The sequence below is a fragment of the Rousettus aegyptiacus genome, unplaced genomic scaffold, assembly GCF_014176215.1.
Source record: "Rousettus aegyptiacus isolate mRouAeg1 unplaced genomic scaffold, mRouAeg1.p scaffold_m13_p_9, whole genome shotgun sequence".
Taxonomy (NCBI): domain Eukaryota; kingdom Metazoa; phylum Chordata; class Mammalia; order Chiroptera; family Pteropodidae; genus Rousettus; species Rousettus aegyptiacus.
The window spans coordinates 46,749,490-46,761,874 of NW_023416312.1; the positions used below are offsets into that span (position 1 = coordinate 46,749,490).

General features: G+C 32.7%; 1 protein-coding gene across 11 annotated transcripts in view; it reads left to right on the forward strand.

Annotated features, from left to right (window-relative positions):
* The window catches only part of DACH2 (dachshund family transcription factor 2), a 667,650-nt gene that overhangs the window by 634,441 nt on the left and 20,824 nt on the right, over nucleotides 1–12,385 (forward strand). For 6 of the 11 annotated variants that reach the window (XM_036226597.1, XM_036226599.1, XM_036226596.1 and 3 more), the window contains 2 exons: nucleotides 10,471–10,619; nucleotides 10,744–10,891. In XM_036226597.1, the coding sequence (XP_036082490.1) occupies nucleotides 10,471–10,619; nucleotides 10,744–10,891 (297 nt within the window). Of the gene's footprint in view, nucleotides 1–10,470; nucleotides 10,650–10,743; nucleotides 10,892–12,385 lie in introns of all 11 variants that reach the window. The other 5 variants (XM_036226591.1, XM_036226595.1, XM_036226592.1 and 2 more) reach the window with 1 other exon arrangement.

The window sequence follows — 12,385 nt, forward strand, 5'->3', positions numbered from 1 at the left end:
ACAATCATCATAAACCTCCCTCAAAGTAAAAATCCAGGACCAATGATGCCACTAGTGAATTCTACCAAATATTCAAAGATTTCATACCTATTCTCTTCATACTCTTCCAAAATACTGAACAGGAGGCAATACTTCCCAAGTCATTTCACGAAGCCAGTATTACCCTGATACTAAAACCTGGTAAAGGTAATACAAAAAAAGAAAACTACAGACCATTATCGCTCATGAACACAGATGCAAAAATCCTAAATAAGATACTAGCGAACTGTATACAGTAACATATTGAAAAGATTATACACCACAATCAAGTGGACTTCATTCCATGGGCATAGAGATGATTCAACATATGCAAATCTTTTATTGTGATACACCACATATACAAATTAAAAATAACAATGATATGATCATATCAATAGATGCAGAAAAAGCCTTTGACAAGGTACAGCATCCATTTATGATCAAAACACTTAACAAAATTGGTACAGAAAAAAAGTACCTTAACATAATGAAACCATATATGATGAAATCTCAGTCAACCTTATACTTAATTGTGAAAAACTAAAAGCCTTCCCTTTAAGATCATGAACAAGCAAGGCTGTCCACTATTGCCACTGTTATTCAATATAATATTGGAGGTCTTAGTGAGTGAAATATGGCAAGAGAAAGATATAAAAGCAACCAAATAGGAAACAAAGTAGTCAAACTGTCGCTATTTACAGATGGCATGATGTGCTATACAGGAAACCTTAATACTTCACAGGAACACTACTAGAAACCATAAACAAATACAATAAATTTTCTGGATATTAAATAAACATTAAAAAATCCATAGCATACTCTAATAACGAAGTATTAGAAAAATAAGTGGAAAAAATAATTCCTTTTGCAACTGCAACAAAGAGAATAAAATACCTAGGACTATATCAAACGAAACATGTGAAGGACCTATATAATGAAAACTATAAGACCCTATTAGACGAAATTGAAGAATATACAAAGAAATAGAAACATATTCCGTTTTCTTGGATTGGAAGAATCAACATAGTTAAAGTGATCTTATTACCTAAAGCATTATACAGATTTAATGCAATCCCCATCAAAATCCCATCAGCATTTTTTTAAAGGAATACAACAAAAAAACCATCAGATTTGTATCGAAGCACAAAAGACTGAAACACCAAATCCATTCTTAGAAAAAAAGAATGAGGCTGGAGGCATCACTCTGACTAACTTCAAATCATACTATAAAATGACAATAATCAAGACAGCACATATTGGCAGAAAAACAGACATACAGTCCAGTGGAACAGAATCGAAAGTCCAGAATTAAACCCATATTTACAGGCACAAATTATTTTTGACAAAGGAGTCAAAAGCATACAGTGGAGCAAGGAAAGTCTCTTCAACAAATGTTGCTGGGAAAACTGGAAAGCTAGCTGTACAAGAATGTAAGCAGAATGTTGTTTCTCCCAGCACAACAAAATTAACTCAAAAGGAATTAGGGACCTAAATATAAGACCAGAAATAATAAATTGCACAGAAGAAAACATGAGAATTAAACTCATGGACCTTGGACTTAAAGAAGATTTTATGAATTTGATCTCAAAAGCAAGGGAAATAAAAGCCAAAAGAAATGAATGTGACTACATCGAATTTAAAAAGCTTCTCACAGCAAAAGAAACTATCAACAAGGTAAAGAGACAACCATCTGAATGGAAAAATATAATTGCATCAATGCCTTCAATAAGGGCCTAATATCTGAAATATACAAGGAACTCATGCAATTCAATGACAACGAAAACAAACAATCTAATTAAAAATGAACAGACGCTTCTTTCAAGAAGACACGCAAATGGCCAACAAACATAGAATAGATGCTTAACATTACCAGCTATTAGGGAACTGCATATCAAAACCAGAATAAGATACCATTTCATACCTGTTAGAATAGCTGTTATCAATAGAACAAGTAACAACAAATGTTGGAGAGGATGCAGAGAAAAAGGATCCCTCATACCCTACTGGTTGGACTGCAAATTATTACAGCCAGTATGGATAACAGTATGGAGGTTCCTCAAAAAAGTTAAGAATTGATCTACCATATGATCCAGCAATCCCTCTACTGGATATTTACCCCAAAGACTTAAAAACTCATATCCGAAAAGATATTTGCCCACCAATGTTTTAGCAGCATAAATCACAGTGGCCAGGTAATGGAAGCAACCAAAGTGTCCTATAATAGATTGGATAAAGAAGATGCGACACGTATATACAATGGAATATTACTTAGCTATAAGAAAAGATGAAATACTGCAATTTGTGACAACATAGGTGGACCTTGACATAATCATGCCAAGTGAAATCAGCCAGACGGGAAAATTTAAAAATCACATGATATCACTTATATGTGGGATCTAAACCTAAAAGCAACATACAATTGGAACAAACAAACAGAGACTCATGGACATGGACAATGGAGTAGTAGTTACCAGAGTGTAGCAGGGTGGGGGTAGGGGAGAGGGAGATGGAGTAAAAGGGGTCAAATATGTAGTGACAGATAGAAATCTAACTATGTTTGGTGAGCACACAGTGAAATTTATATATGCCTTTCTATTGAATTGTACACCTGAAACGTACTGGATTTCATTAAAGAATGTCATCATAAAAAAAGATTAAAAAAAACTGAAAGAAAAAATAATTAGCACCTGAATTGTCATGTCAGTGTAGTACATTTCACTTCCTGCTTAGAGCCAGATTAAGAAGAGGGGTTTCTTCCCTAGTTAATGGAATGGATTGCATATTTTCTGGCAGGGTAACAAAATGAAAAATCTGCTTTACAGCCTCTTCAGTCAGCCAGATGACTGAGCCCGTAAGAAGTTTAAAAGCAGGGTTATATTGGAACTCTGAGGCCGTTTTACATATAAGCCATGGTAACAAAGCATTATCACCTGGAAGGGTCAGCTAATTGATAGAAATGTGTGTCTTCCTCCCACTATCTTTCCTAAACACATCTCTTTTAAACATCAGCTTCTTTCCCACTTTTATCTTTGTGCTCACTCCTGCCTTTTGTTTTCCAGTTTCTGAGGCAGACTGTTACATTATTACTCCTCACTCATTTAATATTCTCCTCTGTACCACTTTTTTTAGGAAGTAGCCAGGCTGATTTTCTGGAGAAGAGACTTGTACATGCCTCTGGAGTTACTTGGTTGTTTATATTACAAATCCTTGTCTGATTTGCAGGTTTTAGATCAAATTATGGTCTCTGTATGAAACTTATTTATATTCTGGATCCTCAGCCTTTTTTTGCTCCTAGACTAGAAAATAGTCTATTATCTTTGATGCAATAATACATGATCTCAAAGATGATGAAAAGTATGTGTGTGGGCCAGAAAGATTTATACTTTAATGCGTTTTGCTCAAAGTTCTATGATATGTGGACAAGTTCAATAATATACAGTAGGCATGCTATGACAACTATATCAACTATTTTTCTGATATTAAAATTTCATTTTGTCACAGTATTTGTAAGCTATAGTAAGCACTGATTTTATTGGAAAAGCTGAGTTGACCAGAAACTCTCTACGTCCATTCCCACATTCTTCCTTTCATATATATATATATATATATATATATATATATATATATATAAACACTTTTAAAATTATATGCTCATATACAATCTTGTTTTTTTCAATAGGAAGCAATAATGGTATCAACTTGATTAATAGTAATCTTACCACAAGCCTTCAGATTACCAGTCTACATGTCCGAAATCATTAAACGTTTCGTGGACCTAGGATAGTTACTATTCTAGATACTTAGAAGACAGCAGTGGGAAAACAAAAATCAGAAAAAAAATTTCTGCTCTCATGGACAGTGTACTGTAGTGAGATAAAATATGTACCAAAAATAGTTAATAAATAATTACATCATATATTAAAAGGTGATAAATTTTATAGGAAAAAGAAAGTAGGTTAAGGGGGTAGAAATCAGGGTGCAGTTTAAAATGTTAAATAGGATGTCCAGTACAGGTTTCACTATTTAGATTGAGAGTTGAGCAAAAAAAAAAAAAAAAACCTGAATTTGGGGGACTCAGAATTAGATGCATCAGAACTCTGAAACATACTTTGTAAAATACTGTGTTAGTTCTAAATGATTAAGTTCACCTTATTGTCTTATTAAGTTAAACTTATTAAAATGTCTAGTAGATGTTCAGAGCAGAAAGGGAGATATAGTAAAACGTCCATTTCTCTATAATTCTGGAACAATATTTCTTGACCAGTGTTGACACTTGGGCCAGATAATTCTTTTGGGGACAGGGAAAGTGAGGACATCCCTGTTCTCTACTACTGTATGCTAGTAGCACACACCCTACCTCCTCAATTTTGACAGTTGAAAGTGTTACCAGCCCTCGCCAAAAGTCCTCTAGGCTAGAAAATTACCTCCAGTTGAGAACCACTGATCTTGACTTAAGAAGTCTTCTCAGACCTTCAATAACTGAGAAAGACTAATTTAGGGTGAAATCAGGCTCATCCAATTATTCCCTAGAAAAGGATGCTTCCAACATTGCTTCAGGAAGTGTTAATAGATGCTTAGGTGGACAAATATATTCTCCTATTCCACTTCTGAAAATTTTAAATTACTGTTTAATGTATTTAGCAAACACTTATATTGCATTTACTGTGGTTCAGGCATTGTTCTATGTATTTGCAAGTAGTAGCTCATTGATCTTTATAATAGCCCTATAAGATTAGGTATTATTATTATTATTATCATTATTATTATTATTATTATTATTATTATTATTCTGACTTTACAGATGAGAAAATTGCAGCACAGGTTAAATAATTTTCCCAGGGGCTTGCAAATCATCAAGCAAGTTTTCAAACTTAGACTGTCAGGCTCTAGCATTTTTCACTCTTCATCACTATGCTCTTAACTGCCTAAATTAACATGTAACATATGTTAATATTTATCGTTAGTATTTTAAAGGCTCTGAAATGTTCTGCATGAATAGATTTAGCAAATTTTAGAAGAAAATAGTGTGCCTGATGAAGTTTGAATTTCACATAAACAAAGAATTATTTTTAGTATAAGAATGTCCCATGGAATGTTTTGGGTATGCTTATATGGAAAAATTATTTGATGTTTATGTAAAATTCAAATTTCACTGGGCACCCTGTAATTTTATCTGGCAATCTTTGCTTTAAGAAAAACTGTTTAATATTGTTTAACCCAGTTTTATCAATACTAGTTTGATCAAGGAACCTTTTGTTGTTGTTGTCGTTGTTGTTGTTAGCATACCTAATAACCTGGGTAAGTTTCATGGAACTTATATTCTAAGGACAGTTGGAATACTTTCCAGCTAGGTTAGTTTGAGTGCTTACTCCAGACCACAGTGACCTCTCATTCTTTGAACTCTTAGAGACACTTAACGATCCATGCCACGTAATGTCACACTTAATTGTCCACTTATGTAACTTGCTGACCTTTTTTTCTCCCCAAATAATGTGTCATCTCCTAAGGATCCAGAACAAAAAAGGGCCGTGATTTTTTTTAAAGTATTCCATCTTACTTTATCAGGCTGGAGACCATTCATTCATTTGCTAATAGCTTCGTGTTTTCATTTATCAGCATTATTTTGTCTTCCTAAAGAAATGTAACAATTTAGAGATTGAGTTTTTCTTTTTCACATTCGATAATGGCAACACTTGAGTCGCTGTTTAACTCAGACCATGAATACTTTCTTATATTCATGCAGGTCAAATCAATACACAGAAGTTGATCATTTAGTTATTACCCTTCCTCAGTTTGGAAGAGGAAAGTAGGTTTCTTGCTGGTGCCAAATATAATCTTAATGACACCAACAAATGGGAGTCCCTTGGGCAGTTGTATTTAGGGGAAATCTCTCAAATCAAATAATGAAATATAATTTAGTTGTTACAGAATAAAAGCTAATGAACTGGTGATTGGCTGCATTTTTCTACTGCTGAGTGAGTCAGCTAGGTTCAGTTTCTATTTCTGTCTCAAAATCCTCAAAGCCTAGAGGAAAGATGAAAGATAACCCCAGAAAAAGTGGGAAAATAAGCACTAGAGTCATATAGAAAGTCTCTAGCAGCCTTGACTTTAATTTTTAGGCACATTTTTTCATTCTGAGCATTTACTGTGAGTTTATCTTTTTGTTCAGCAAATAAAGTTCTTGTAAACTTTTATATCTATTCATCTGGACTCTAAGCAAGAAATTAAAATTAAGAGTTTATTTTTTAATTGGATTCCCAAGTGCTATTACAAAGTATGGCAGGTTTAACAAACATGCTCAGTAAAAACAGTCTACACTTTACTTCAATAAATAAAGAGGTTGCTCATGTCCTCAGCTCGATACCAGTTGTTCTATTTTTATTTGTTATTTATACCATCATGTCATATGTGTTGTTAAAGATTTTAATATATATTTTAAACATCAGCCTTTAAAACAAAACGTTTTCTCCCTGGATTACAAAGAGATGCTCTTATTTAACTGACAAGCTATGTTTCTAGTTTTTGCTCATATTCAATTTCATTGCCAATTAGATTTTCTCAACTCTACCTAATAAATTCTGACACTAAAGTGTATTTATTCAAACTCTGAGCAAAATGCACGTCATTCAAATGTGAACACCTATTACAAGATTGAAATAGATTCCTAACATATTTATCATTCATTTTTGTAACATGCAATTTAAATCAGAAAAAAAATAGATGGTTTGACAGTGTCTATGCTTATACACCAAAACATAATACATACTGGCTAGTTTTTGGCTATTACGGACCATAACATGCAATGTGACCTTGGTCTGAAAAAGCAAGTTTGGTTAGCACAGAAACTTAATCATAAGAAGTCATAAGTAGAATACTTCTTTACTGTGCTTTTCTCGGACTAGGAAATTTATTGTTTGTGAGACATGTAGGATATGAACAACGGACCAAATAGAGTACAGGGTTATCTCATCTGTGTGAAAACTGCTGCCGAAAATTGATGTGACCTCTGCTACACTGTCATCCCAATTCTCACCTTCTGTGTCCTATTTGTCTTTTGAAAGAAGCTTAGATCTGTGTGTTGTCTCTATGTGTCTCTCTTGGGCCAGATTATCAAAATGAATCATTGCCTGCATACCTTTTATATTTCTATTTATTTTCCTGGTGTTGACTAGGTCTGATGAAATATGATTCTTTTTGCATTTGATCCTCACTGCAGCAAGCAGCACCTAATTCAGCTGTTTCTATCTCTTTAAAGAAGAGTAATACTATTTTGAAACTTCAATCTACTGTACAGCAACATTACACACGATAGACCATGTAACCTGTCTTCATAGTCAATAGTAATTTTCTTTTCAGCCAATTTAATGGCATGTCTTTCACCTCCAAATAGAAGACTTCTGACAATTATAATGTAGTTATAATTTTGTTTTATGCATACTGAATGTATTTCTTTCTTTTTCAGGTATTTGTAAAATACCCTTCAGAGTATTATGACTAAGGTTACATGTGTTTGTAGGGTGATATGTAATAAGGAATCCATTAATTTTAAAACTCTGCTCCTGATACAAAATATTCATTCAGGGGAAACATTACATTATCTCTGAATCAGCAGGAAGTCAACATTCTAACTTGTAGCAGTTCATTTTATAAAAACAGATCTTTCCAGGCTACATGAATTTTTACTTTAAGATTTATAAACATCAATAAAAAGGTATAGAACCTTTTTAGTTTTTATTAATATTGATAGATCATTATGAAGTCATTCTATTCACTTAATGCACTCATGTGGAGAGGACAAAATACTAATTAAATATAGACCTCAAACAAATCAAATAAAGCATAATATTGCTTGGTTAATTGTTGAAGAATGCACTTTAGACACATTAGAGCTGTTGCCTAAGACATATTTTAGAATTTAGGTTTTTTTATGAAATATTTTAAATGTTCAAACCTTGTAGTTGAAATAGATCACAGAGGAGGGAAGGAAGGAGAAAGAAATGTTCTATAAGAGGTTAGTATTAATTTTACAAGAAAGCTGTGAAAACACAAGCATGTGCATCATACATTTATGATCAAAATATTATTTATAAGTTTTACTAAAAAACACTTCTGAGAATATGTTCATTATGGCTTCTTGTGCTGAAGGAAATTAACATGTTAGCTTGTGCACTCTACTGAAATCTTTAAGATAAACAAATATTCTTCTCTTTATAACATTTTGGATTCAAATAATAGAATGATATAGTGAAAATAATCGGTGAAAATGATTTTAATTCTCTAAAATAATTTGTTAGCATTTTTTTATCTCTGTAGATTTTGTAAAATTAAAAATTGTAAAAGTGATTTATGTGAAGAGCATTTTATTCAGAGATAAGACTATCTCATCTCACAGAATGTTTCCATAATTCTATATCACAGATTCCCACACAAGAAATCTCACAACAAACCATGATGACTGTGAAATCAATGGGGTTCAAGACTCTGCACACTATATATATAGGATGCTTGCAACTGAAAAATGAGGTCTAAGTGTATGACAAATCCATATTCCTATTCCTGCAGGAACCAGAACCAATAGCTAGATTTTTGTTTCTCAACCATTTGAAAATTGCTTAGATATAGATTCCGATTAGTATTTTAAATGTTTTTTGAATTATTCTCATAAAGTATGGACTCACTGAAAAATTTTCTGACCAAAGAAAAGTATATTTTTTCAAACTTTATTTGTGCCTAGTTACTAAAATAAAGAGACTGTGTTGAGTAAAGTAATTTTGTTTGAGCAGCTATGATTCACCACATCATGCAGTGCTATTGAAGCCATTTGAAAACACCAGGGCTTGTATTGCTACATCAAGGGTACTTCTTTGTAGCAGTTTATTTTTACACATGTCAAAAAAGCCCCAATTCCTAATTGCAGAGGAAACTTTGCTATATGGTTTATACATCGCACATAAATGATTTTCAACCAGAATTCAAGCATATAGCCAAGTGTTTAGCTTCTCAAAGTAAGAATAGATTCCTTTTGTAATTGATATATCTGTAAAAAACAAATTTGAAACATTTTATTAGAAAAAATTCTATTTTTGTCTCTTTATCTGAAGCTAAGAGAGAATCTCATTTTAAAAAAAATGTGAGAGAAGTTAACACTAAAATAAAAGGGGGGAAATGATACCACTTATGTTTTCACAACACGAGCAATATTTTTTCATTGGGAATATTATTCACAATAAAAGGTAACAATATAATCAATCCAGATTCCCACCAACTTGTGAAAGATTATACAAAAAACAATATATCCATGAAATGGAATACTTTTTCAGCAGTAAAGAAAAAAAAAACACTGATGCATTCTATATGGATGAACCTCAAAAACTTTATGCTAAGAGTAAGAAGCCATTCACAAAAGACCATATATTATATGATCATGCTTATGTAAAATATTGAGAAAAGGCAATTCAGTAGAAACAGAAAATAGATTTGTGGTTGCTAGGTTTAGGGGACAGGAAAGAAGATTAACTGTAAATGATTATGAGGAGTATATTAGGAGTGATTTGAGGTATTCCTAAGTGGATTTGTGGTGATGTTTGCACAATTCTATGAAATTACTGAAAATAATTGAAGCATACATTTAAAGTAGGTGAATTTTATTATATTTAAATTACACCTCAATAAAATTGTTAAAAAGAATAGAGATAGATGAGAGAGAGAGAGAGAGAGAGAGAGAGAGAGAGAGAGAGAGAGAGAGAGAGAGAGAGAGAAGAGAGAGAGAGAGAGAGATGAAAGATTTAAAGAGGAAAAAATAAAAAGCAATTTATGCTCTATCAAGAAGTTATCTGATTATTTAATTTATAAGTATTCATAAACATATCTTAAACTTTTTCCTCCAAATTTAATACCTCTTTAGCAGTAAATGTTGCTTCATTTTTGCTGATTTTTTTAAAATTAAATTTATTGGGATGACATTGGTTAATAAGATAGTATAAGTTTCAAGCATACAGTTCTATAATACATTATAAGTATATTGAATTGTGTGCTCACCACCCAAAGTTTAGTCTTTTTATGTCACTGATTTTTTTTAAGGTGAAGCAACCCTTGGTTGACCTCACAGACTGCAAGGACCTTGTCAGTTTATAATCCCTTATTTTTATTTATTGTTTTATGCCTACAAAGCCTGGTCTTCCTATATGGTCTCCCATCCAACTACCAACCAGGCCTGACCCTGCTTAGCTTGTTCAGGGCAGCATGTCCATAGACCAAGAACTGAATTTTTACTGAAAATGTATTTTGAGACTTTAGAGGCAGCTGGAGAATAGATATGACTTCCAATTATGAGTTTTCATCATTTAGTATAGAAACAAATCTCTGTAGATGCCATTAGAGATGAAAGAAACATAGTGAACATTTTGAACTGTTAATATGTGAACCTTCTGATGTTAATTTTGTTTCTTGCAGAAGAGGTACCAGTTCAAATAACAATGATGAGGTCACCATTGGACAAAATCCAACTGACTCCTGGGCAGACATTGCCTCCTGGATTCCCTGGACCATTCATTTTTGCTGATAGTCTGTCCTCTGTGGAAACTCTGTTGACCAACATTCAGGTCAACAATATTTCTATAAACAAAATAAATGTAATAAAAGACATTAGCACCTACATAAATTATGTTGTATTTGAGAACTAAAACAGATAAGATGAACTGCATGTCATTTGCTATACTTTGACAGGGATTACTGAAAGTGGCTTTGGATAATGCTCGCATCCAGGAAAAGCAGATTCAACAAGAAAAAAAGGAACTGCGAATGGAGCTCTATAGAGAGAGAGAAATTAGAGAAAACCTTGAAAGACAACTCGCAGTTGAGCTTCAAAGCAGAAGTAAGTTTAACAATTTCAATTGTGAAGTGAATACTGTAATGGTGATATTTTCAACAATAATAGAAATATTCTCATGGATAGCTTGGAAATAGTGAAAACAAATGACAAGCTCAGAATCAAATACTGTGTGTAATCCACAGGTAAAATATTTATACTAGTTCTCCTTGTAATAAAAAATAATGAACTATATCTGCACTTCAGTTCAGTTTCAGATTTGGAAATATGAATTGTCTTAGTATTCTCACAATTTCACAAAGTACATCTGGATATAGATAATCTAACAAATCCTTATATATGAAATACTTTTTACCAAGAACAGTGGTAGATTCTGGGGTTATAAAATAAATAAAACTCAATTCCTGTCCTTGAGAGATTTACATTTTAGAAGTTTAGCACAACCAACCAGTTAATTTCAAGATAAAGTGGCAACAGCAATGATGCACAATATATATGATTATATAGAAAATGGGGCAGGTAGTTCAACTTGGGGGTGAGTGCATGGATGGTTAAGGATGGCTTCCTGATGCTGGCACCTGAACCGGAATCTTGAAGAATCAGTAGGCTAAGAAAGATTATGAGACTATCTGAGTTATTTGAACATTCTTGACAGAGGTATCAGTGAGCATAAGCATAGAGGCTAAAAACGTCATACATGGGCAACTATATATAGTTTGTTATTACAGTGGATTTAAGTTTTATGAAGTGACTGGTGGGGGATGATACAGAAAGTTGGGAGTAAAGCTGAATTATGAATATATTTAGCCATGTATAGGTATTACAAAATAAGTGTTAGGGGTGATCTAGTCTGATTTCAATTAAATAGAGCACTCTAGTGTTGGTAATAAGTTAGAGGGGGCTTAGAGTAAGACTAGAAACAAGGAAATTTTAGAAAGAGATTGCTCTCATCCAGGCAATGGTGATGAGGACTGAATTAGAGTAGTATAAGTAGGGATGGAGACAAAAGGAAAAAAAATAAAGAAATATTATTCAAAAATAGAATTAACTTTCCAACCATGGGTGGATAATTGATTATTTACAGATATAGGTAATGAAACTGGTACATATCAAAATAGAAGAAAATTAAAAACTTCACTTTAGTCAATAATTTCCACCTTTTTATTACATTTACCATAAAACACTAAGCAGAAGCAAAAACGACTTGTGAATTTCAGCTTTTTCCCCCTTCTATGCTTACTGTTTTATGGAAGGATCACAAAACAAAAATTAAGTAAAAGAGTAAGAGTGAGAAAGAGAGGCAAAGAAAGGGAGAGAAAATCTACAACCTAGATAATGCCTCCCTAAACAAGGAAGAACGACTGTAGTTGAGTTAAATCCACTAACTTTTCACTATTCCAAAGTAGATCTTATACTCTGAAATTTGTGTTAAGTAAGTAAAAACTTATTGTATATTTTCCTTAGGGTCTAAGAATCATTGATCCAGTTCAAAATGGAAAATCAGTCATTGCATTGAAAAGGAATTAAACTTCTTGATCT